This window comes from Prionailurus viverrinus, chromosome C1, assembly GCF_022837055.1.
Source record: "Prionailurus viverrinus isolate Anna chromosome C1, UM_Priviv_1.0, whole genome shotgun sequence".
Taxonomy (NCBI): Eukaryota; Metazoa; Chordata; class Mammalia; order Carnivora; family Felidae; genus Prionailurus; species Prionailurus viverrinus.
The window spans coordinates 154648956-154676955 of NC_062568.1; the positions used below are offsets into that span (position 1 = coordinate 154648956).

Genomic DNA, 28000 nt, shown 5'->3' on the forward strand with positions numbered 1-28000 from the left:
AGAGAGGGTAACCTAACTTAAAAGTAGTCCCTTGGAGGGGCTTTGGTGCAGGTAGTGATCTGCGGTTCATGGGTTTGAGCTCTTTTCTTTCTTTCTTTCTTTCTTTCTTTCTTTCTTTCTTTCTTTTTTTTTTTTTACTGTCAATGTTTTATTTAATCATTTTGTCTACAACTGAAACTCTGGGAACTCAAAGTTAACATCCTTGCCCGTGAGCTTCTTATAGACGCCCGAGAAGGTTTCCACCTTGTGTTCCACATTGTTCTGCTGTGCTTTATCCAAGTGAACCTTTATGAGCCGGCTGCTGTCCAGTTTCACAGGGATTCTCTTGCCCATAATCTCGCTTGGGAAAACCAAGTCCTCCAGGATCGCGTCGTGCACGGCGGTCAAAGTGCGGCTTCTGGGACGCTTTTGCTGATTTTTTGTACGGCTTTTTCGAGTTGGCTCAGGCAGAATTCTCCTCTGAGCAATAAAGACCACGTGCTTCCCACTGAACTTTTTCTCCAGCTCACGCACTACCCGGACTTGGATTTTTTGGAAAGACTTCAGATTGCTTCAGATTCTGTGTCTCCTTCTCTCTCTGCTCCTCCCCTGCTTCTGCTCTGTCTCTGTCTCTGTCTCTCTCTCTCAAAACTTAATAAACATTAAATAAATTAAACAAAAATAGTCCCCTAAGAGTTTCCTATTTCATTGTCACTCCTCTCCACAATCCACCTCCCTGCCAGAGCTGAATCAGACAAAGGTTCTTAAGAGTAGCACCTCCCTGCTGGAGCTGAGTCAAAGGTTCTTAAGGAAAGGAAGGAAAATGAAAACTATAAACCAGAGAAACTATAAATAGAAACTAATCACTCTCTCATATCCCACTGTAGAAATTCCAGCTTAAAGCAGGGTCTGAATCGAGGAAGTTGGCAACTTAACACTAAATCAAATCTAGCTCATGATTAGTATATGAGACTTACCATTCTTAGTAAGTGGAGAGGGGGACCCATGACTGTGTTATCCATGAGTGAGAAGAAAAGTCAGGAATCATGCGGAGTATTTCATCCATGAGGAGAGGAAGATTTTCTCCATCAATAAAGCATAAAGGATTTGGTGGGAAGCAGAACATAAAATCTGTATTTTGCTTCTACAGTGAATTTTTTTTTGGTGAAGCCATTAAATATGCTCTGTCAATTAGGAAAGGGGGATTGGACCCAAGAAGAAATGAAGGCCATATGTCTTAAAAATTTCTTCATTTGCTCTTTATTCAAGTAGACTCAGTGGAGCATAATACAAAGTGATAAATAAGCTCATGGAGTGTTAATACCTTAACAGCAAGTATCCATGTCCAGTGGAACTATTTACACAACTTTATTTCATTCTGTAGCAAATACAGAATATGTGGTGTAATGTTGTATATTTAAAGGAAAGCACTTTTAATAGGAAGACAAAAGAGGAAGGAAGGAAGAAAGAAAGAAAGAAAGAAAGAAAGAAAGAAAGAAAGAAAAGAAAAGAAAGAAAAAGAAAGAGAAAGGAAGAAAGATAAATAGAAAATGGGTGCAAGCAATAGTGAACATTCCACAAGAACAAGGAAGGGTTAAAGAGTTACTGCTTATGTTGTATCCCTTTATCCCCAACCTATTCATTGTGTTATGGTTTAAAGCAGTTGCCATTCAGCAAACAGCAGATTTTTTCTTAAAAAAAAAACTATTTCATTGTGTGCCTGTGTGGCTCAGTTGGTTAAGTGTCCAACTTTTGATTTCAGCTCACCAGATCGAGCCCTATGTTGGGCTCTGAACCAACAGTGTGGAGCCTGCCTGGGATTCTCTCTCTCCCTCTATTTCTGCCCTTCCCTCTCTCTCTCTCTCAAAAGAAATAAACTTAAAAAATAAAATAAAATGAATTATTTCATATAGTATGTCTGCTGCTGAAGTGGCTTGCCTTTTAAATTATTCTAGTATTTACTGAGATGTGGATTCATTTGACGGTCTGTACTATTGCTTTGGCAATAAAATGAGAAATAATTAGGTAAATTAGTGTATAGGCCAATGTAAATATATTCATAATATTGAAATATATATATAAAAGTATATGTGTGCATATATATGTATATATACATGTATATGTACATAATATTTTATTTCTTTGTTACATAATGAGATGTGACACTTCGGTTTGCTTTAGTAAGGATTCAGCTAAAAAAAAAACCTTACTTTAAAAGCTTCTCAGTTACAACCTCATTAGCAGAAAGTTATATAGCTACCATGTTTACAGACTTAGGCTGTTTTTAGTATCTTCCAAATGTGAGTAGTTCATTGAGCTTAAATGCTATTCTCTCCCATTTTATAGGTGCAAGGTCACAGTTATAGCATAGGATATTGCCTATAGCTGAGTTTCTTGTAAAATAGCAAGACTGCAATACTTATGCAAATTGACACTTTTTCAATTTAGCATTTTAATTTTGAAGGTCACACTCATAAAGACCATGGAGATTTTTTACCATAAGGCTTCTGAATTTTTTAGAGCATAATTGAATTGTCTGAACGGGAAAGTGGGGGGACAGGGGGAGATTGAAATACCAACTATGTCATCTACCTCATCATATTACTTACACAAAATTTTTTCATCATGCTAATAAAACTTTTTATAAGTATGCTTCTTTCCTGAATTGGCTGTAGCATTCTCTGTAAGGCACACTCGATTGAAAGTTGTGTTGAGTAACCTAAATGTGTCTTTATTTTTCTCTAGGATAGCCTATTTCTCCTGACTGTTGTCAGGATCAAATGTTGATTATTAGAGTTGCAGGGTCAGCACAGCAGTTTCGGTGTGAACTTTAGGAATAGATAAGACATGGAGGAATGGTGGACAGATAGTTATTGAAACATATGTAAAGACCTCACCTATTTAAAATAGCCATCTTATGTTGCTAAACCTCAGTTAATCACTTAATACAAAAAGAGAATGAAAACCAACTGTAAAAATTTTAGCTATTTCTAATATGACATCTAGCATTTATTTTAATGAATCCTTACTTTAGGAATGCCTTCAGTCTCCTTACTTCTGTAGCCATAGTCAACATTGCCAGTTCTTTGCTGTTTGAAAGAAGCAGTTTGCTGTTTCTGGAAGAATCTGAAACAAAGCTTTCAGTTACATTGTTCATCATTCTGAATGAAGTATATCTCTTTTTCTTTGAGCCTTCAAAAATAATCTATATTTTCCTTTTCTCATTACTTCTTGAAAATGAAAAATTCTTAAAACTGCCCTGAAATCCTGCTTGAGCTTATTTTATTTTCTTCAGAACTTCACCCTGAAGCACAAGTAGGGATTTACTAATTTGGATTTTTAAAGTCCCAAGCTTAGTTTGATGCAGTTATTACATTCAAAATTTACCAGTTAGCAATTATTTTAAAAGTGTTCCTTTGCTTTTTTCATGCCAAGTATTTTATCATAAACGTCTAAGGAACTGCTGTAGCTGGATACTTCTTTCCCTGCTGGAAAATTCTTGAGTGTCCATGTTTATTGTTCAGCAAGTTTTTATTTTGATGGATCTTAGGTTTTTATTTCATTTACTTCTGTTTTTGTTGAAACTCAACTATACAGATGCTTTCTACTGATTTTTGTTCTTTAAGATGTTTTATGGAGAGGAGGGTGAGTCAAGTGCATAAGTTGTGCTTAAGTATTGTGATGGAATGAATTGTCTCTAACCCAAATTCATTATTGAAGCCCTGACATCTACCCCCCCCCCCCCCAGTGTGCTGGTATTTGGAGATGGGGCCTCCAGGAGGCAATTAGGTTTGGGTTAAGTCACGAGAATGGATCTCTGGTCCAATGATGTTGGCATACAGAGGAAAGACCATTGAGGGCGCATAGAGAAGGTGTTTTCTGCAAGCCAGGAAGAGAGCTCTCACTAGAAACTGAATTTTCTAGCACCTTGATCATGGACTTCCAGCCTCTAGAACCATGAGATAAGTAAATTCTGTTGTTTGAGTCACCCATTCTGTAGTATTTTGCTGTGGCAGCCTGAGCAGCCTAATGAAAGCATACAATATGAATATAACTGCAAAAATTTAGTGTCTAAGTCTTAACTTATTTTGTCCTCAGCTGATGAAGTTCCATATCATATGAAACACACAACAAATAATTGTAAATAATAGACAGATAACTCAGCGCTATTTATGTGTGTAGATGATGGAAACCAGCCCATACTACTTCCACAACTGGAGCATATCGATAAATTGCCCTTGAAATTAACGTGATCACAATAAGTCCAGTTTAACTGTGTGCTAAAGTGACTAGGTTCTAGAAAGGCACCCAAAATTTGAGCTCTGCACACACTGGATGAATATGTGGTTAACAAGACCTTGTGCTGGCTCCTTTTTATGAGTAGAGATATAATGAGTTAGTGGTTTTGTGTGATTGTAATAATAAAAGAGGAGGAAGTATTGGAATCAGATAAAATCAATTTTAAGTAAAAGCAAGGTTGTCCATATATGTGTTTTTCTCTTCAGGAACTAGTATAGAAAGTTTATGTTATATTTCTAAAACTTTCTTTGTGGATGTTTTAAAATTAAGTATTGATTTGGTTTCTAGTTACACGCCTGGGCCCTACAGTTCCACTCTTGTCTCTTTTTTCCTTAGAAACTGAGAATCAATCAGGCAGAACATTTAACTGTGTTTTAAAGAGTTATTTTAGCCTGTAGAATCAAATTAAAACATTTTATTTTGGGGGGCGCCTGGGTGGCGCAGTCGGTTAAGCGTCCGACTTCAGCCAGGTCACGATCTCGCGGTCCGTGAGTTCGAGCCCCGCGTCGGGCTCTGGGCTGATGGCTCAGAGCCTGGAGCCTGTTTCTGATTCTGTGTCTCCCTCTCTCTCTGCCCCTCCCCCGTTCATGCTCTGTCTCTCTCTGTCCCAAAAATAAATAAACGTTGAAAAAAAAATTAAAAAAAAAAAAAACATTTTATTTTGGGAATCATAGTAGTTAAATATCATGTTGGCAATTCCAGGATCATTATTTATATATTTACTTTTTATTTATATTTAGATGGTCAAATAGTATTATATAAGAACACTTGCCACTTAAGATCCAATTCCAGAGTATTATGCTTATAGAAAGATGTTCGAATTTCTTATTTACTTAAAGTTATAGCAACCGCAGGTATTTTATGAACTATTGACAGAATACAAAAATGAATTTGTGTGTATCATATAAAAATAACATCTAAGGGGTGTCTGGCTGGCTTAGTCAATAAAGCATATGACTCTTAATCTCTGGGTTAGGAGTCTGAGCCCCATGTTGCGTGCAGAGATTACCTAAAAACAATAATTCTTAAAAAAAAATCTAAGTTTTATTTTATCATCTGTAAACCAGCTTAGATACTAACCACAGCAGCAAGCATTAAGTTGGTGAGAAAATAAAAGTTATAATGTGTATGAAGAAGGGCCAAGTAACTGTGCAAAACAAATAAAATATTGGCCCCATGAGGAGAAAAGTTTTTAGGAAGTTTACTTAACAGGCCCAGTGTGAATGGTAAGTCATTAAATGTGCCTCACTAAAGAAGAAAATTCATGAGTGTAAATAATTTAATTTGTTTTATAATATTTTCATATCATCCAGCTAGGAAACCAACAAGTCTAAGGCTACCATCTGTTTACATATATGTTAATTTATTTTCTTGAAACATTTTCCATTTAAGAAGAAAAAAAAATCACAGTCTCCAAAACTTACAATTCCTAAGTGGTGAACAAGACATAGATTTTTTAGTGTCTCCCCCATATATAAGAAATAAAATATACTTACATATATAATCAATGCATTTAAGGTTAGGGAAGCAACTGTTATGTGAAATAAAATCATCTTTGCTCTTGGGGCGCCTGGGTGGCGCAGTCGGTTAAGCGTCCGACTTCAGCCAGGTCACCATCTCGCGGTCCGTGAGTTCGAGCCCCGCGTCGGGCTCTGGGCTGATGGCTCAGAGCCTGGAGCCTGTTTCCGATTCTGTGTCTCCCTCTCTCTCTGCCCCTCCCCCGTTCATGCTCTGTCTCTCTCTGTCCCAAAAATAAATAAACGTTAAAAAAAAAAAAATTAAAAAAAAAAAAAATCATCTTTGCTCTTATGCAGAATTTTAAAATCTGTCAGAGTGAGAAATAACAAGGAATAGAAAAATACTATGAATGTTCACTGTTCAAAATAGTCCTAAATTCCTGAAAAATACCCTATGAAACTTTAAAACATAAAATTGAAAATAAAATTAAAGACATTCTGTAATAATTGTGATTTTTCTAGTTCAGAATAAACTTTAATGAAAATAATATATTTTTTAAAAACAAAGATAACATTACTGAGATGAATAAGAACTTGAAACACTTGAAAATAATCATAAGATTAAATTATAAATCTTACATTACTAATTTGAAAATGAAATCCTTTAGTAACCTTAGTCAAAATCAGGAGATTTTCATTCTACTTAGTTTTATTTGTTTATTTTTTTGTTGTGTACTTCTAAGGGAAAAGGCTACTTCACCCACAGAAGCTTGATTTTAACACAAATGTGAAACTTGGAGAAAATTGTATAGCCCTAAAAGAAGGTTACATGTTAGGTTGGCAGAGGAGAAAGAAAAAAGTTATCCTGTGACTTGTAATGAGCCACAATCAGAATAAATCTTCTGATATAACTCTCTGTTTTACTTGCAATTTATCTGTTATTATTAGGTATCATTGTAGACTTCCCAACAGCTACTAGAAAAACTTGCTGATCAAGCAGTGCTAAGACAAATAGATTTAATTTAGTAAAGGAGAATATTGCTTCCATAGGTTCTTAGTAGATACTCCAAAGAGGAAAATCAGGAAAGGTTATTTAAGGTTTTAGTGTCTGCATTGGGTGATTTGAAGATAGGTCTTGCAAAATATATAATTGGTTGGAATTGGGCAGAATTATGAGGTGAATAGCTTTAGATTGGTGTGCACAGAAAAGTCTGGAAGTAATTCTTAATGAGCAATCTGTTTTATCTCTTAGAAATAAGTATTTATGGAGCCAGAATGTATGATTTTTAAACTGGCCCCAGTATATAGCAGAGGGAAAGAAAAGTAGGCCTGTCCTCTGTACTGTTGAACATAGGCCAGAAGTATGACTGTTTTTAATAGTGTTTCCCACAGGAACAGTGGATTGTATCATTTCAGTTCTCCGTCCTTCTTCTTGGCCACTCTTCAGCCTAAACTGAACAATAAACCATTATGGTCTAGAGATATGATCAATCCAGGTCTACATATCTGTTTGATGTGTCATGGTCATAGATAGATTTTTTGAAAGTAAATATTCCACATTTTTGTTCTTCTTGTTAAAAGATTAACTCATCTACCATTTTACAAGACAGTTGCTTTGCAGCAGCATTTAAACTCTGGAAGTCACATTTGACTCTACAACACAGACAAATACTAAGAGAAGGAATATAATCAGAGTTTGGAGGGTAGGACTAAGAATGGGTCAACTCATAAGGTCAATATTCAATGCAAAGTAGCTTGTTCAATTTCATGACCCTTTTAGTCAAGGCATTCTCTAATACTAGTGAAATAGTCTGAAACTCCTGTTATCTCTGAACCAAAGCATGTAAGATTCTTCCCACTTTCTAGACCTTTTGTAAAGCATGAAATGGGAAAACTTTGGGTGCAGAAGAAAATAGTACACAATTTCTCTTCGGTGGTTAAAGTTTTTGAACTCAATCAAGGCCTAGTTGACCTCTTTTTTTCTATGAAGCCATTTAAGATATCTTTGAAAAGGAAATTGATGGGTTAAACTGAACCCTGGAAGCATCAGAGGTCTGTGCCATAGAGGAAAATAATGAGGCAGGGCAGAGAAAGTTTGGTGCTCTACCCTTGGCAATCTATATTATTAAATAATCTGGATAGTTTGACCATTAGCACTTGTATGATACTTGTGTGGGTATCAAACATACAGCTTTTTTTTTCATTTTTGCTCAGTTAGTCCTCACAGCAACCCTAAGAAAGAGAGGTAGTGTTATAACTCTCACCTTACTGAGACAAATGGGTTGGATAACTTCCAAATATCTGTTAGCTAGTGAGTGGTGAGGGTGATGATGGTGGATTTCAAACCCAGTCTAAGAGTTTTTAACTCTTAACCCTTATAGAATATGACCTCTCAGGTGATGGATGTGTTAATTAACTCAATTGTGGGAATCCTTATACAATGTATATCAAATCATCACATTGTACACTTTATTTGTCAATTATACTTCAATAAAGCTGAAAAATAAAACAAAGTACCACCTCTCAAAAGTCAATAAAACTTTCAGAGAAAATAAAAATTAAAATTAAACAACCCAGGCAAGACTTTATAGAATTTTATTTTACCTAAAAATTTAAAATAAGTCTCAAATATTTGACCTAGTACAGTAGTTCCCCTTTATTAGTGGTTTTGCTTTCCAAAGGTTTTAGTTCCTGCTGTCAACCAGAAGTAGATGACCCTCGTGACGTTAGTGTCAGAAGGTCAATAGTAGCCTAACGCTGCTGCATCATCACCATGCCTGGCAGCACCGTGCACCACATTTCATCTCCTCATGGAGACATTTTATCATTTCACATCATCACAAGAAGAAAGGTGAGTACAGGACAGTGAGATATTTTGAGAGAGAGAACACCTTCACATAACTTTTATTACAGTGAATTGTTATAATTGTCAGTCTCTTCCTGTGGTAACTTATAAACTAAACTTTATCATAGGTATGTATGTATAGAAAAAAACATAGTATACATAGGTTTCGGTACTATCTGCAGATTGAAGCATCCCCTTGGGGTCTTGGAATGTATCCCCCACAGATATGTGTGACTACCGTATTACGGAGTTTTTGAAGATACACCTTTTACATATGAATGTACTTGCTTAAGTGAATTAGACCATAAAAATGTCAGAAAATGTAATTAATAGGATATTTATGAGTCTTTGATCTTTATTACAAATTATTTTAATATTGAATATTATATTAAGTTATATTTGTTTTGATTCCTTTTAATGTGAAAATAAGACAAAGTTGGGCAAAATTTGACAGCTAACTTTTAAATGAGTCAAACCAAATTTCACTGACTTGTCTAATTAATTCAACCAATTATTCACATAGCTAGATTCTATAATAAGGTTTTTTATAGAGTGAAATAATTTGAAATAATCCTTTGCTTTATTATCTTATCTGCTCAATTTCTGTTTACTTAAGGTCTGGGGTCTCCATAAACCAAGGACTGGAATAAATGAAGCCCATGCTTTTTTGAGAACATTTAAAATGAAATGAAGTTCAGGTTCACCTTGAAACATCAAACATCATTTCTAATTATTTGGTGTTTTTTCAAGCTTAATTGGAAAATTGATCATATAAGACTAGTATTTGAAGTGTAAAGAAATGTGATCCACAGAGAGAAGAAAGTACTACAAACTGGGTTTAGCCTTGTGAAAGTCTTAGCAAGATGCTTAGTCATACTTTAAGAAACACATAGTTTAGATCACAGCTTAGAGAAAATGAAATTTCTAATCCATTACTTTGGTTATTAAAAGTAAATGTGGGAGCAGAGGAAGCAGACAATAAAAGGTGGAAGGGAGAATTAGAAAGAAAATAGCCATTGTAATAGCTAGCTTGGAAAGATGAGCAGTTCTGTGTTCCTTACAAATAAACCCTAATGGGCATTCAACTGAGATTGGCTTGGGTTAAGACTTGCTATCAAAATGGCAGCAGTTTTGGAGTCTGTGGATTCCAAAATTTTATGATATATTAAATACTTGTTCAGGAAAGGATTGAAATCATAATTACATACAGTAGCTAATCGTTTCTTTTAATATTTTAAAAACAAAACCAAAAAATAAACAAAAAGCATAGTATAAGACAGCAGGAGGGATATGCCTTGATTTTGAGAAATGTAGCCAGTATGACGAACTTGGCACTCACAAAAAAAAAAAAAAAAAAATAGAACTTGATCTAAACAGGGATTTTCATTACAAAGGGTAAGTAGGGGATTGGAGATTCATTCCTTAAGATAAAGCATTCAAGGAAAACTTACCATAATCAATTAGCAGAAGTGTTCCTAAATCTTTGGTTGATTCCTACAGTAAAAGATTTACACTCTTATAAAAAATACCAAACAGGAAATTATTGATAAGGAAAATATGACTATGCTCTCTTAGTGGATAATAGGTTTTCTTTTAGATTCCCAAAGTAATGTTTGTGATTGAGTGCAAAATAAACATATGAATTATTATTGAATTATCTGAGGTAGTATTTTAATCCAAAGTAACAATTAATCTATGTGTGTATTCTAAAATGTGAATTTTAACGGAGATTTCTATAGGTAATATAAAAAGAGAAGCTTGAATAATTAGATATTCTTGCATTTCATCTTCATATTAGATAATACAATTTCATTATTTTTAAGTTGTACTTTTTAGCTTTCATGCATTGCCATAGGTAGAATAGTTTCTTTTGTATATTCTGGTGGTTGGGAAAATATTGGAATTTGCTGTATTGAAAGGAGAACTCACCAAATGAAGTTATATGATGTTAGTAAATGACCTTTTGGAAGTTGTGATGCACTAGTTGTGAATTATAATATTTTTAAGGTGTATAAATCCAATATTTGCTAATTTCACCAGTTTACTTATATCATTTTTGTCCTACTCTGTATGATCACAAATGTTTGTATTCCCTATTATTGATATCTTTTCTAACATTAGCTTTCTTTAAACATTGGTACCGTTCAAAGTTATAGTTGATGAGATTAGTAATTTCTATGGAGACATTATTATGGAATAATTGGACTATATGGTTTACTTGGTTTATTAATTTTTAAATGTTTAAGCATGCTCACAAGAGAAATATAATAATTCTAAATCCTTTTTTAGAAGATGCCCATTATGGTTTTTAATAATGTAAAATAATGAGGGGCGCCTGGGTGGCGCAGTCGGTTAAGCGCCCGACTTCAGCCAGGTCAAGATCTCCCAGTCCGGGAGTTCGAGCCCCGCATCAGGCTCTGGGCTGATGGCTCAGAGCCTGGAGCCTGTTTCCAATTCTGTGTCTCCCTCTCTCTCTGCCCCTCCCCCGTTCATGCTCTCTCTCTGTCCCAAAAATAAATAAACGTTGAAAAAAAAATTAAAAAAAAATAATGTAAAATAATGAGAACATTAATATAGTGAATGAATTTGAATAATTATTGAGTCATTTCATGGAAACAGATCTGTAGTGAAAGTAGGGGAAAAACACCTGAGTGAGAAGTATAGATTCTGTATCAGGAAGGGTAGTACCTAGGGTTAATTTCTTAGTACAATAGCTTGAACTCCATAGTAAATATGTGTGTGCATTGTATGTATATGAAGGCTGCAGGAGAACCTTATTTGGTTTTGGTAGGGCAAGAGAGGGAAGAGAAGGAACAGATGCTAAAATAATGAGATAACTAAGTCCCTGGAGTGTGTTAGGCACTTAACTAAAACCACACACAAGTAAAGGCTCATAAGGATATTTTACAAGAAAGGTGAGGATGCAGCTAGGAGGAAGGATTGATTGAGTTTGTTTAGGCAGGAGTCTTGTTTCTTGTGCCAGAGTGCTGAGTTTCTGTGTCAGAGTAGCTCCAAGATTGAGTGCCGATACTAAATATATATATTTATGTGTTTTTTTTTTTAATTTTTTTTTTCAACGTTTATTTCTGGGACAGAGAGAGACAGAGCATGAATAGGGGAGGCGCAGAGAGAGAGGGAGACACAGAATCGGAAGCAGGCTCCAGGCTCTGAGCTATCAGCCCAGAGCCCGACGCGGGGCTCGAACTCACGGACTGCGAGATCGTGACCTGGCTGAAGTCGGACGCTTAACCGACTGCGCCACCCAGGCGCCCCTATATTTATGTTTTAATGGGTTATTAAAGATTAGTTTCAGAAGCAATTTTTTAAAATGAGGAAATGGGATTAGAAAATAGCTAGTGAATTTCAAAGTCTCAATGGCAAGCTACTTTTTTTTTTTTCTGGAGGAATTTCAGAAATAAAGTATTCTGTAGCTATAAATGTAGAGCTAGACAACTTAATTATCATTTAGAAAAGTCAGCCTTTGATTCGATTTGGCTTTTGCTCCAGGGTAATGGCCTTTCTTTCTTTCTTACCGTGGCAACAGCATCACACCAGCCCCTCCTTTCTTAAAATTCATATTACCGACAAACAAACAGCAAACCACCCAGACAGAATAATTGTGATGCCAGCCTAATAAATATTGTCTGGGGCTTTTAGTTGTTGTAGATGAGGGTCACAACATGCTTTCATAATGAAAATTGAGCTTCATAATTAATCAGTCCAGTTACTGCCAATTCACATTATGAAAACTTACAGCCTGTGTGAAGCATCTGTAGTCATTAAATGTTTCATTGAGATAGAAAGAGCAGAAACCTCATTTCTGACTCAGCTCAGGGCCTTTGCACAACTTATTCCTCCTGTCTGGCATACTCTTTCCTGCTCTTTCCCTAGCTAATGCCTGCTAATCCCTGAAATCTTAGACTTCTCCACAATCCCCCACCACATATAAATTAATGCCCTCTCACTTTCTCTTACAACATGATTCTGATACTTCCCTTCATAACCATGTTCATACCTTGTGAGCTTATTATTTGGTTTCAGTCAGTTTCCTATTGATACACCAGAAGAGTATCAAACTGACACTACTTTATAGAAGGCCACGTCTGATCTTTTATGTAAGTGAGAAGTGACACTATTAGTTATTATAGTAAGAAAAATGGAGGAAAGAAATAAAAAATATTATACTTGGATGCTTTATTGTTACTGACTTTTAAGCAACAAATTCTACAAAACTTACTCTATCATTCAATTCTTTAAAAAAAGATGAATCAATCACTTCTGTGATTTTCTTTTTGTTTTGAAGCTAGATGTTTATCTTCCTAGAAATGCTAGAATTGATGCTGGTTGAACAACAGCATGCTAATTATCTAACCTTTTCTATTGCAAGGAGCTCATTAAGAAATCAGAACATTATGTTGAGGATATTTAGTGACACGATTGATAAACTTGATCTAACCAAGCTGTGGTATAGTAAAATACTGATTTATAAGTAATGGCCTAAATGAGCCTTGCTATTTTACAAACATTTTTCTAGGTAGAAAAGTATGTTGCCAACATAATGCAGTGTTAGAATATTCTCATATCTCATGAGGTTTTGATATGTAAATATAGTTTGCATTTGGAATAATAAACCCCTGACATCACAAATACATAATGGTTACAGAATAATCTTCCTTTTACACATTTGTAGACAACCTGAGTATTAATATGACTTGCAAATATTTTCTTCCCCAAATTTACAGAGCCAGAAGCCAAAGACAGAGTTCACTGAGGAGATACATAATGTGAAATTGGTACACTCATATCCCTAAAATGTTTTACTTTTTGCTTTAACATTTGAGTCTCTCATTTTAAGAAACTTTTGTAGTATGTACAAGGCTTTCAAAATATCCAAAGTAAAATTAAAGACTCACCAGTCATGATAAGAATTTGAGGAAATTGTACACTGTACTATAACAAAGAAGAGTTCATCTCTAATGTGTTCATTATGGATTGGAAATGAGAAAAAGCGTAATTGCAATTCATTTGTCGATTATGCCCTCTGTATTCCATAAAACTTTACTAGATAAATTAAAATGTATGGTAACATGGTTTTTAAAGCATGTTTCTTTCAGAAGAATAAAACACCTTGATATATAGTAAGTAGATAAATATTTGGTTTAGCCACAAGTTTACCCCACAGTGTGTTTTTAACAAGCAGAAGTATACATCGAGTCAGAAAGCCTTTTCACTGCTTTGTAGAGATTGGATATGGACCAGACTGATCCTTTGCCAAGGATCATAACATAGTCGGTCTCATGACTCACTGTGTTGCTGGATGCCCGTCCACTGAGGAGGACATTTCAGACTAGTCTTCCCTTTCCCTTTTTCCTGACACTTCCAGACATGCTTCCAATACCCTAATTGTACCGAACTGTTTGCATTACCCAGAACACAGAGCCCTCACCCCTCTGTCACTTACTTAAACTGATACAAAATTCACTTTTTTTTTCGTTGGTGTTATGGACTGAATGTTTGTGTCCTCCCAAATTCGTTTGTTGAAACCCTAATTCCCAATGGGATTGTATTTGCATATGGCGCCTATAAGGAGGTAATTATGGTTAAATGAGGTTATAAAGGGTGGGGTTCTGATTGGATGGGATTATTTTTCTTATAAAAAGAGACAGAGCACAAAGCAACATGACAGCCACCTACATGTCAAGAGAAGAGACCTTAGAATGAAACCTTCCCAGCTAGTACCATGATCTTGGACTTCCCAGGCTCTGAAACTGTGAGAAAATAAATCACTGTTCTCTTGATCACCCAGTCTAGGGTATTTTTTTTTTTTTATGGCAGCCCCAGCTGACTAATATAATCAGTCTGGTTATTCTGTAGAACTAACATAAACTTTTGTAAAGATTCTGGAGTCCTCCCTACCTTACCCCCAAGCAAAATCCGTTCCTCTCTGCTTTGTACTCTCATTGAGTCTTAGATGCAATTGTAATATGAAAATTCAGTGTCTATCACTACATTTGTTTATTAATTCCTGTCTTTCCAGTGGGGTTGTTCTGTTCTTGGAAATATCAAGCTCAGAGTCTTGCCCTAATGTAGGATGAAACGAAGGAAGGAAGGAGGAAAAAAAAGGAGAGAAAAGAGAGAGAGGGAGGAAAGGACAGATAGAGGAAGAAAACAGGAATGCAGAATCTGCTAAACAGGAAACATAGAATATCATTAAATATTATACATATAATAACTATGACAATGGATATCTTAATATATATGAGAAAATACAATTTAAACGTGTAAGTCTGACAATCTTTTACTGGGGCAGGTTGTAGCTTTGTGCTTATTCCTAGTGAAACTTCTCTAGATTTTTAGAAGGATGGAAATTACTGATTGAAACTATCTTTTAAAATAAACACATTTATTTGTTTAATAAAACAAATTTTAAATGATTCTAACACATTTTAAATATTCAATAAATTTTAAATGTTCTAGTGTATCAGAGGTAGGTAATGGCACGTTTTTTCGAAAAAACTCCATAGTTGAAAATTATATCTTTATGACGCTGAAGCTATTGATTATCTCTAGGAGAATCCCTAAAATTGTTCAAGGGTTCTGTGTCACTTCATGGAATATCAACTTGATAGCATCTTGGAGATTAGCTGAGTCCCTTATTTTTCAGATGTGAAAACTAGGGCTATGGGTTAGATGACTTACCCAAAGCCCCACAGCTCTCTGGTTTACCCAAGGACAAGCCAAGCAGGCAGCTGTTCTGACTCCCTGTGACTGAGCCTAATGCCCGCTGAGAATGTGCTCGTTTTAATTTTCATGAATCTAAAGTTGTCGTTAGGCAAGCTTAGCAAATGTGTTCAGTGAGCAAACTTGCTTCCTGTTAAAAAAATTATCCAAATTATCAGGTAGATGATCCTGGAGTTATTTTAATTAAAGGCAATGGAGAAAAAAATTAGGCACTTAGATAGATTCCTTGGACTCATAAAATTAAAGAGCCTCTTCTGTCAATATGTAGGTGAGAGGTAATTCCTGTAAATGTGAATGTAAATTAACTGTGTAAATTCCCATGCATATTAATTACAAAATAAACCCTCACTACATTATCCTTTATTTCCATTGCAGGAGCTCTTATTTTTTAGGATAAAAGAGAGAGAGAGAAGAGAGAGAGAGAGAGAGAGAGAGAGAGAGAGAGAGAGAGAGAGAGAGAGAATTCTTCTATGAACTGAAGTTAGAATATTTTAGACCTCTTTTTTTTTTTTTTATCTTCTGTGGCTCCCGACACCAAATATATAATTACTCTTTGATGAACTTTTTGCCTTAAGTTATTCCATTAATATAATGATTATATACCTAAAGGACTCCAAGTGACACGATCAACATCTTGGGGGAAGTGATTAATTCTTTAGGGACTCCTCCTGCTCCTACATATATTTAAAGAAAGAAATATACAACTATCCTCTTCATATGAAAATTCTAGTTAGTTATTTGGAGCAGTCAGGAGTGATTTTACATTTTCATCCAACTTTTTAATAGAGGTTAAAATCTAATGGTAAGCTGTTGGTCATCTGGCGAATCCCTAACTTCTGGCATTAATTTCCAATTTGACCACTTACATGATTAAAAGGTTCATAAAATATAATAGTAATCATTTTTCTATTTAAGAAATTAGGAGAATGTCCAACCACAAATCCCCGAAGTTAGGTATAATTCAGAATTTCTATCTCAACCAAATATGAAATTAGTCATTAGACTAATTAGTTACATATATTTATTTAATAGTCTATAATTTAATTTACTGTCTTCAGGACAGGAAACTACTTAAAGTGCCCCAAGTGGACATTGGCTATAAGTAATGAAATGGGAATAAAGGGAAAAAAAAAGAGAGACTTAGCTAGAAGTTATTGATATTATAACTGATGAGGAGAGATGTAAGCACTAAGAATATGTCGTTTGAGCTAGGAGGCAAATAGCATTTCATAAAGAAGAAAACTTTTTTATTCTACTAATTTAAAAATTATTCACTTTTTTTTCCTGTAGAATTTGTGGCTTCAAATATAGCATTTATTATATTTTACTTTATATGAATTTTCCTTTGAAATCATGCTTAAAAATTACTAATTAATTTTGTAATGATAAGTAAATTTTTGGTCTAATATTAAAAGCTAAAACTTAGGGGTGCCTGGGTGGCTCAGTTGGTTGAGCATCTGACTTTAGCTCAGGTCATGATCTCATGGTTCATGAGTTCAGGCCCTTTGTCGGGCTCCGTGCTGACAGCTCGGAGGCGGGAGCCTGCTTCAGATTATGTGTCTCCCTCTCTCTGCCCCTCCCCTGCTCATGCTCTGTCTCTCTCTCTCAAAAATAAATAATAAACATCAAAAAAGATTTAAAAAATAAAAGCTAAAAATTACATGCTTATTATGGATAAGACACTATTTTAAACATTTTGTATCTATTAACTCATTTAACCTGCCAACCATTAAAAGATAGACATGTTCCTATCCCCAGTTTACATTTGGGCCCAGAAAGATTTACTAAATTTCTCAAATTCAAATGATTATAAGTGGTAGCTGGTGGTTCCAGTCTGACTCCAGAGTCGGTCCTCTTCAACTCCATGCCCTTACTGCACATAGTAAGGTCCATGGAACAAAAGCAAGGGCATGTTTTAGGAGCTTGTTATAAATGTAGATTTTAGACTTCACTCTAGGCCTAATGATTTAATATCTGTATTTTAAAAGATATCCTGGATGATTTATTATGTAAATACTGCCTGTTAATAAAACACTTCTTTTAGAATTATGCTATATATTATTTTATATTCTTCACTGGTAATTATATGTTTCTGTTTTCTAAAGGAATTTGAAAACGTGTTGGGGTCAGCACCTTTAAAACAGTATGTAAATTCAAAGCCAAGACTTCAGACGTTAAACCAAGTATTATTATTTTTCTATTTAATATTTAATATGCTTTTTAATGGGAAGAATAATGGCTACCTATTTGAATGTTTAAGGGAGAACTGGATTCACCTGATTCGCTTCTTGCTTGCTAGTTGACCACAAATTCCCTAAGGTTTATTTTCTAATCTTTAACATTTGAGGTGAATCAGGCCAAATATGTCTGAAATACAGTATCTAAGCACCTGCCTTCTTCATCATTCAAAATGCTAGCCCACTATGATAATCTAAGCCAGTAGTCCTGTAAATTTAGTATTCATTAGAATCCCTTGGAGATCATATTTACCACCCCCCACCCCCCAACACACACTGTTGCTTTTCTGGTTTTAGTAAGTCTGGGATGAGACCTGAGAATTTGCATTTGTAACACATTCACAGGTGATGCTCTTAGTACTGGTCTAAGGACCACACTAGCAAGTCACTTTCCTGCTCTCTGATTTCATCTGCATTGATTACCAACAGTATTTCCCAAATTAATTTAATTAACCATTAAGGAAGGCTCTAGGCTATACTAATCTCATTTTATACAGAACAGCCCTGGATCTAGAAACTAGTCAGTGAAATGATTTTTCCAGACTGAGAAGACTCATAACCCACCTGGTGAAAACTTCTTAGAAACTTGAAAAAATCTATTTTGGACATAGATATTTACTGTTACTCTTCAGTCAGTCATCTTGTTTATTCTGCCGTAAAGGGCATCTCTTCCATATTAAGCAATGTTCATATAGGATTGTACTTGTTTCTGCAAATATGGCTCTGATGGGTAAATGCCATTCTATTATTAAATGTTTTGAATATAACTCCTGCATTGTGCATATGACTTTTGTTATGCTGAGGTTAAGACAAAATATTTTAGGTATTTTCAGAGTCATGGAATTTTGAAACCCTTCGAATTCATTCTGACCATTCATTTTAAAAATGAATAAGATCTAGGGAGTGTTACCAACAACCACACAGCTCATCATAGCACTAAAATATAATGAAATAATCGGAATCCAAATGTTGTAAACCCTAATTATGTGTTTTTAATCATACTGTAATTACTGTATTGAATAACAATTTGTATTACCATAAAACAGTTTTTAACTATCTTTAGTTTGAAAATTATTAAATGTACATAGAAATAAAAGTTACAATGTTATAGATTGAATGATTGATGATTAGTAAAAATGAAAATATAATAAATAAAAATATGTTTATAGTAAATATAAAATCATATTCCACCAAAAATAGCTCCCATAATTTTAAGTAGGCCTGTCAACAAATTAAAGATTTAAGAAATTATCAAATTGACCTGACCAGTCCTAATTATAAAGAAAACCAAAAGTCTGATGTTATAGTACTACCTACTCAGTTGAAAAAAAAAGCAGCACAAGTAGTGATAGTGATAAGTCTGACAGGTTACCTGAGTTCATGTGGTAAACACAATATTTGTTTCCATGTTATGAATACAGTCATGCACCCAGTATTTTAGACAAAAGGGTTATCTAGGAAAGAATGAGGATTTTCTTTTTCTCTCATTTTTAATTTTGTAAAATTCCGTAAGGATTCCTAACTGAAATCTCTGGAAAACAAAAAGATGGCAAAACAACAAATATTGCAAATAATCAAACTCCATGCCATTTATGTCCTTATGAATCTGGAAAAGGTTAGTGTAGTACAGTCTGTCTTGTGTTCATTTGAAGAGATCATTTCATCAGCCTCCGGAGAAAGCACATTAGTTGATAGTGTTGGCAATAATTACTTATGATTCAGTGATAGAACTTGTAACTGGTCATTCAAATATTTTTATTTCAATATCAAAATGACTGTAAATGTCATATGGATGAGAATTGTACACTGTTTTTGTAGGTAACCTCTTTTTTTAATTAAAAACATTTTTTAACATTTATTTACCATTAACAGACAGAGAGAGTGAGCTGGGGAGGGGTAGAGAGAGGGGGAGACACAGAATCCGAAGTAGGCTCCAGGCTCCGAGCTGTCAGCACAGAGCCCGACGCGGGGCTCGAACTCACAGACTGTGAGATCATGACCTGAGCCGAAGTTGGTCGCTTAACCAACTGAGCTACCCAGACACCCCTGTAGGTTACTTCTGAGAAAGGATTGCTGTTACTCTTCTAAGTGTTCAGTGTTGGAGATAAATGCCTTTGATCTGAATTCTTATTTGTAAGAATATAATTTGTTGGCAAATGTAAAATTTGAAGGATAAATATTAGTATTGATAATGTCTTTTAGTTTATGATTGGATTATATATACATTGTTTAATAACATTACATGATAAGGAATGTGGAAAGAAAGCCAAAAGTGGAGTAGCTTAGGGGAGTAATTGGTTAAGAGAACAAAGAAATGTGCAGTGTATACCTGATCTGACAACAGCAACTCAGGATAATAAAAGAAAATTGTTTAGAAATTTTCAAAACTGAAACTACAAAGTAAGCAGTTTTTAATAATTGGTTATGATAAATATTTCTAGCACCTACCTAGACCAAAATTAATACATAGCAAATTGTTTTAAAGATTTTGAAGGCTGAAACTGCAAATAATGCAGACTTTTTCTGCAAAACCAAACCTTCTCTGTCACTGTTATAACAAATGCTTATCTATATATGTGTAAACCTATGTATATGTATATGTGCATATACTGATAATTGTGCATTGCATTTCTTGCATTTAATGAAATGCCTCATCTTTATTAAAGCAATGCTGTTAATACAAAATAATTTAATATAATCTTTTGTTCTTTTTATCCCTTGGGGCAATCTGAAAACTGCCTAAAACCAACTTTATGTATGAAAACCTGAGACTCTGTTCAGCTCACAAGTGTCTCAGTGTTCCATTTTGTCTGTGAATCTGACCATTCCGTAAAAGGTGACCTACCTAAAGTATTTGTTTTGCTTTCACTAAATTTAATGCCCACTTTTATAGTTGTTCCCCTTCATTCCAAATGTGGCTGTATTTTCACTGAAGATCTTAGTGATATGTAAACTAACATATTGCAGCTTAACCACGATCAGGTTTTTTTTTTCTTTTTCTGTTCAAATAATCTGAGTATTTTTTCAAGATATGCAATATTAATTGGTCATTTGTTTAGAAAGTGTTAAAACCTACTATTTCTTCAAAAGTATTATTAAGTCCAGATTAATCATTTTTTTGTAAATATCTTGTTCCTTTAATTAGCACATTATTATTAAGCAAATATGTCCCAGGCAGTAATATAGGCTCTGGGATATAGTTATGAATAAAGTAGACCCAAATCCCAGCCCTCATAGAATGTGCTTTCTAATGTAAGTATCCAGACAGAAAAAAAATAAATATAATTAAATCATAATATTTTGGCTAATGATAATGAAATTGAAAAATTTCTAAGCAATGACATATTTTGGCTAATGATAATGATGATGCAGGAATGAGAAAATGAAATCATGCCATTTTCAGCAAAGTGGATGGAACTGGAAAGTATTATGCTGGGCAAAATAAGTAAATCAGAAAATGACAGATATCATACGTTTGCACTCATATGTGGATCTTGAGAAACTTAACAAGACCATGGGGGAAGGGAAGGGGTAAAAATAGTTACAAACAGAGAGGGAAGGAGGCAAACCATGAGACTCTTGAATATAGAGAACAAAGTGAGGGATGAGATTGGGGGTGGGTGGGAGAGAGGGGGAAATAGGTGATGGGCATTGAGGAGGGCACTTGTTGGGATGAGCACTGGGTGTTGTATGTAAGTGATGAGCCACAGGAATCTACCCCCAAAACTAAGAACACAGTATACATGTTCTATAGTTCTAACACTATATGTTAGTCAATTTGACAATAAGTTATATAAAAAGTAAGTAAATAAATAAAAGTGATGCAGGAAAGAGCAATAAGGGTTATGAAAAACAGTTTAGAATTTTTGGATGGAATTTCCAGAGAAAGCCTCAACAATAAAATAAAAATGAAGTAAAGCCCTGAGGAGAGAGCCATGTTGGTATGTAGGAGAAGTGTGAATAGCTTGTGAAGTCTAAGACATGTGATGGGCTCATTGGCTTAACAAACCAGGAACTATCCTTTCCAAGGCCAAAAATGAATGGGTGAATTTCTCAAAGGAAAGTAAAAATAATGTTGAAATGTCTAGATACTGTATGATTCCAATTATATTACATTCTGAAAAAAGGAAAACTATAGAGATAGTAGAAAGTTCAGTGTTTGCCAGGGATTAGGGGGAAGGAGAGAGGATAATATATAGAATGCAGAGGATTTTTAGGACAGTAAAACTATTCTATATGATACTGAAATGATAGATATGTATTATTATATATTTATCAAAACCCATATAAGGCACAACACCAAGAGTGAACCCCAATGTAAACTATGGACGTTGGTAGATAATGATGTGTCAACATAGGTTCATCAGTTGTAACAAATGTACCACTCTGGTGGGGTACATTGTTGAATGAGGGAGGCTATGTGTTTGTGGGGACAGAGGGTATGTGGAAACTTTGTACTGTCCATTCAATTTTGCTTTGAACCTAAAATTGCTCTGAAAAGTAAAGGCTGTTTGTTAAAAAAGCAGATCATAGAAAGAATCCCCCCTCCCCAAAAATAATGCTAATGAGAAAGGCAGAGACATTTGCTGACAATTAACATATGACCACTGTTACTCAAAAAAGTCAGAAAATTTTTTATCCAATCTGATTCTCATAGTACCTTTTGTATATCTAATTTTAAACTTATTTTTAAAAGACAAACATAGACCATCTCACTCTCTAAAGTGTTCTTCCTTGATTATAAACACATACTGTTTTAAATGTAAATAAATATCATTGGAAGAATTAGCATGGTTAATTTGTTTCTCTAATATAGAGATATTGATTCCAAAATTAAAAATCATAAGCTATTGATATTTTAATTGATTTTAATTCACCTGTTCAAAAGAAGTTTAGAGCTACTTTGTGTTTTGAATAAATTGTTACAATGAAGCAGTGACCACTTATACTGATCTAAGACAAGTCATATAGTCCATAATTCCATATTCCAGTATTGAAGTATATATTTAAGTCTTTATATTGTAGCTTGATTTTAGATGTTAGTGCTGTTGACTTTGAGTGAAAGAAATTAAGCTTGAAATGGGTGCAAAAATTAGTTAACAAAATGTTTAATTAGGTAATATTTTATATAGCAGTATATCAGGGAGACACTGCGTAAGGTTACGGTCGTCCTTGGTAGGATCCATTCATTTTGTTTTGTTGTTGTTGTTGCTGTTGTTGTTTTATAAGCATAAAAATTTGTATGGTATCAATGTTCATTCTTTTCAGTGAATAACCCAGATTGAAGTAATCCTGAGAAAACTCTGTGCTGTGGTAGAAACACCAGCATAACACCAGCATCACTTTTGACAGTTTTTTTTTCTTTTGTGTGTCCTTAGATAATGCAATGTTTTCTATCTCCAAGATGGAATTATGGTTGAAGAGAATAACAAATATCTTTAGATGGAATGTGGATTATTATATGGACACAAGGAATAATAAGTAACTTCTTTTACATAAGTTAATATATTCATGAAAATGACATTTGAATTACAATAACATTATTATCCCTTTTCATTTTAATGTCATTCTTTATTGTCATTTTCTTAGGAAACATCAAATAGTTACTGAACAGTATGCATGATAAAATAGCTGTCAATTTCCAAGAGGAAGACTATTAAGGAGATCTTTCTGTTGCTCTTTCCTGAGTCCCCTGTCTCCATTCCTATCCTAGTCCTTGCTGGTTAAAGAATTCTTGTTCTGTTAGGGTCTAGAAGGCTTGTGGAGTCTCATTATTTAACTTTTAGTGGAAAATGGGCTCACATATTTTATTTGCATGATCACAGGATAAAGAACCTGGATATAGCTTTAGGCAAAATTGTGAAGTGGACCAAGCTGGTGTTTAATCATGTTTTTTATCATTTACACTGCTTATACCTCTTGCTAAAATCTCCAAATTCTAAACTTCTCTCAGTCTCTTGTAGAATAGATAAAACAGGTTGTTACATTCGTTCATACTAAGGTTTTAGAGACATGTAATAAGATGTGCTTATAACATGTAAGAAGTGCTTATCAATACTAAAAAAGGTGTCTGGGAGAGCTTATGATTAACACATGGTCATGTGCTACGATTAGGAGACAACATAGAATATAATCCATAAAGCTGCTTCCAGGTCCAAATCTCTCTAAAGATGTAAGCTAGGGCAAAGCATGGAAACTCCTTGGCCTCAGTTTCCTCAGCTGTAAAATATTCATTTATGTATCCAATAGGTAATGTTCACCTCCGATGTATCTGACACTGTGCTTGCTTTTTGGAATATATGGTGAGCAAAGCAAACCAAACAAAAAAAACCCCACATTATTTACTCCTATGACACTCATATTGTAGTAGGGAGAGACAAATTAATCAGACAATTATACAGATATAGAACTTTAAAATTTGGTTAAGTGCAATGAAGAAAAATTACAGAGAACTGTAACTGAAATTTTGTGAAGTTTGAGACTGTAATTTCTGAGGCATCTTCCAGATTTAAAATTTTATGGAATAATAATTGTAGATTTCTAAATTGGGATTTTAAGAGAGATGGGAGAGATTTTGAATTGTGGGAAGAGGTGGGGAGACTTCACTAAGCTCCTGTTTTTCATTCTAAAGACAACCTTATTTTTGCCTTCCGGTAGGGCAAGGCTTAAGGAGGGCATGTTGTCTCAATTATTCTATTGTTGTATTTGGTTTCTCCAGAATGTCCTGAACTTAAGACTTATGATTACACTGCTCTTTATTTAAGACTTCTAGGAGGTAATTCCAGGTCTTTTCTAAATTAAGCCCAAGTCCTGCCTATGTTTTTCTGAACAGTAAAACTGGAAGTACCTGAATTGCAAGAACCTATCCATAGTGAATCCTCTCATTGATACTATGTTATAGCCTCATGAAACTACTAATTTTCTTTGGACCTGCTTTTTCATGTCTTTGTCCTTTTTGTTTTAACTATTCCCTTAGTCTGAAATACTACCTGTCTCAGAGATTCATTCATTCATTCATTCATTCATTCATTCATTCATTAATTCCAGGCACAGTGCTGTTATGTATTAGAACCCAGATCATCCACTAAAACTTGCAGGAACCCTTCCTTGATTTCTACAGAGAAATTTGATAAAAACCATCATGTATTGAATGCTTTCCATGTACCAGCCTCTGTGCTAAGGACTCTTCATTTCTTTCCTTTCATTGAAACCTTGCAACAAGTCTGTGAGATACTCCCTCTTACTATTCTTATTTCACAAATGAAGGAATTGCAGCCCATTGCTGATAGCCAAAACAGAATGCAACTCTAGGTTTGTAATTCTAGAATCTCAACTGTTAACTGTCATACACTCCTTCATTTTCATAACACTTAATTCATTATCTCAGCATACTGCTTAGTGTTTATACTTTCAAAAATGCAGATATCTAGAGAATGTATTTTATGACTGCATAAATTAGTGAATTTTGTATGTTGTCTAAAAACCTTAACAAATATTTAATTGGAAACATTAAAAAAGAGAAGATACAGGGTTACTTCCAATGTGTCATATTAAATATTATATAAATTTCAAAAACACTTCATGTTAAGCTCTAGATGAATTTCAAAGGGTTATGTTTATAATATCAAATTTCAGTTGCAAAGGCCAACAATTCATATAACATATAAATTTTACAGAGTTTACAAATGGTCGAAGAAAAAAAGGAGAAAACTATCTCTTAATGGTAGGCTGGTAAATAAAGTAGTTGGAGGATTATTAGCTCAAAGTAGGTAACAGTTCTCTGTCTGATGAAAGAAATCATATAGTTATTGGAAGATAGTTCTTCAAATAGACAAGTACAATCTTGAATCCTATTAAGATAACTATGAGGTGAAATGGAATTCAAAATCTAAGTTTTTTGTTTAGTGATCTCTGATTTTTTAATAGAAGTTTTAGATAAATGGGTAGATAGTGATTGAGATATGGATATATAGATATAATTAAAGTGAATGAAACAATTTTATTTTGAAACTATTAAATACCACATTTTAGTGCATATACATATATGTATATATATGTATATATATATATGTATATATGTATATATATATTAGTATTCAAAAGCAGAGTTTGGGATTCTCTCTGATATAGATGGAACACTGTAGAGGTGTATTTAAATCTTCATTTTGTTCCTTAATTGCTCTGAATTCAAAGATACATTGATTGGTTTGAAATAATATACACCTAGCTCATTTTAACTACATTTGTGTTGACTAAATACTGAGTATGAAATATATATATAAGCACATATTTTATTTTAATGTCTGACTTTAGTTATCAAGTTCCTAAGAAAAAATACGGATTTCTCTGTAGTTAATTATTTCTTTGCTCTAGTGCTAAGATTGTTAAGTAGGACTTATTTATCCTTATATATGATACTGCTTTTTATTTTAAAAATTTAGGGAAAAAAATGATTACCAGTTAACATAATATTTTCCTATGGGCTTTTAATAACTGGGACAATGACTTAATTGGACATATTTCTCTTCCCACTAGTGTATTAATTAGGTAAGATTTACTGTAAATTAGAATTGATGTGATGTTGTAGAATAAGTCATGAAAGTAAAAAAAAAAAAAGTAAAATCTGATTACCAAGCAACTATATGTCACTCAAAATCACCTAGAAAGTATATTCTTAGATAAACCAATGAGTATTAGAAATGCTGAAATTACCTTCATATTCAAACTTGAATTTATGTCACTTTAGTCACAGATATGTGAATATTACCTATGGCAGTTATTTAATTTGAACATATATGTACATATATATGTATATATGTATATATATGTATATGTATGTACATATGTATATATGTACATACATATACACATATACATCTATCATATATACATATATGTATATACATATGTATATATGTATACACATACATATATGTGTATATGTATATGTATATATATGTATATATATATGTATATATATACCTTTAATAGATAAGTTTTGGCATATATCCATTAAATATGCCAGTGATTTTGATCTTAATAATTAGTATCATGAACTTATTTTAACTTTGTATGACTGTAACTTTATAGTTTAAGCTAGTGATATAAGCAGAAATAAGAGTTGTGTCCTGAAAGAAAAATAAAATTAAAATTAATCTATAAGTATAGGGGTGCATGCAATAAAATAATACATACATAGAAATATTTATATCCTTTTAATTTTAATTTATAGTCACAATTGGTAAACTTTCATACTTAAATAAGTACATATTCCTTCTACTAATACCAATGGAGGCAAAAATGGATCCATAGCATACGTAGTCTTAAAAGTTATAGGGTGTGTGTGTGTGCGTGAATGAATTTCCAAAGAAGCAAGCATGAATTTTAATGAGATTTTTAGCTCAAAGGTGAGAGAATTAAAAATAAGAGTAGTGTTCAGATTACTTTCAGTAATTTTTTGTAGCCTTATAGTAAAGTGAACTCACTATATTGTAATGCTACAGCTGCTCTTTCTGATTTTGACATTTGCATGCCAATAAACTTCATTTGACATCTCTGTTGCATATGATTTTTGCTGTGACTTGGGTAACTGTGGCTTGAATTAGGGAGTTATAAATTGGTACTTATATTTGATCATGGGTAAAAAGACAGGCTGTCTAATGGACAGGGATGTCAGAATTATACTCTTTTGAACCAAGTCATTGTTAGTTCCAGGCTAATAAACAGGGAATAAGTATCTTTTCAGCAGGGTAGTCATTAGTTCTTTCTCATTTCCACTGTGTTCTGATTATTTGTAATTATTTACTACACTGTAATAAAGGAAAAGACTTAAATCAATAGATGATTTATCCTAACTTCTAGAGACTGTCCACTATTCATTTCTAGTAATTTCACTTTCACTTCTTTGTGCTTTATTTTAAAAACAAACAAACAAACAAACAAACAAACAAACAAACAACAGTGCCTGAGTGGCTCAGTCAGTTAAGCATTCAACTCTTGATTTCAGCTCAGGTAATGATCTCACAGTTTGTGACTTCAAGTCCCATGTCGGGCTCTGCGCTGGCAGCATGGAGCCTGCTTGGAATTCTCTCTCCTCTCTCTGCCTCCACCCCACTCATGCTCTCTCTTTGTCTCTCTCAAACTAAATAAATAAACTTAAAAAAAATTCAAAAAACAAAAAAAAATCTAAAAATGATCATTCACTAAGTGAGATTCACCCTGAGGTAACAAAGATTTGAACATTTTTAAAACCTTTTAGTGGAGTGCTAGTGGAGGAAAGGAGAATTAAAGGGGTTCGATTTGCATTAGATCTGGCTGCAAGTGATAAAATTCCCAAAAAAGCAGTGGCTCCATCTATCTTGTTCTACCATCCTCAACAGATGGCTAACATCTCATAGTCCAGTGTGGCTGCTCTATTTGCAGACATCACACCCATGTTCCGC

At 34.0% G+C, this 28000-nt stretch overlaps 2 protein-coding genes across 2 annotated transcripts in view; one reads left to right on the forward strand and one right to left on the reverse strand.

Annotated features, from left to right (window-relative positions):
- Positions 1-28000, forward strand: part of NEGR1 (neuronal growth regulator 1) — an 840514-nt gene that overhangs the window by 162267 nt on the left and 650247 nt on the right. The window lies entirely within an intron of this gene.
- On the reverse strand, positions 160-27993 carry LOC125172854 (40S ribosomal protein S7-like). Its single transcript, XM_047871446.1, has 2 exons — positions 27947-27993; positions 160-550 (listed from the first exon to the last, which is right to left on the reverse strand). The coding sequence occupies exons 1-2, from the start codon at positions 27991-27993 to the stop codon at positions 166-168; spliced, it is 432 nt and encodes a 143-aa protein (XP_047727402.1). The 3' UTR covers positions 160-165.

Excerpts from the sequence above, each read along its gene's own strand:
- LOC125172854 (XM_047871446.1), bottom strand. The coding sequence starts at position 27,993 with ATGGGTGTGATGTCTGCAAATAGAGCAGCCACACTGGACTATGAGAT. Across the intron at positions 551-27,946 it reads GCCACACTGGACTATGAGAT|CAATCTGAAGTCTTTCCAAA; the intron begins GTTAGCCATCTG and ends CAGAATCTGAAG.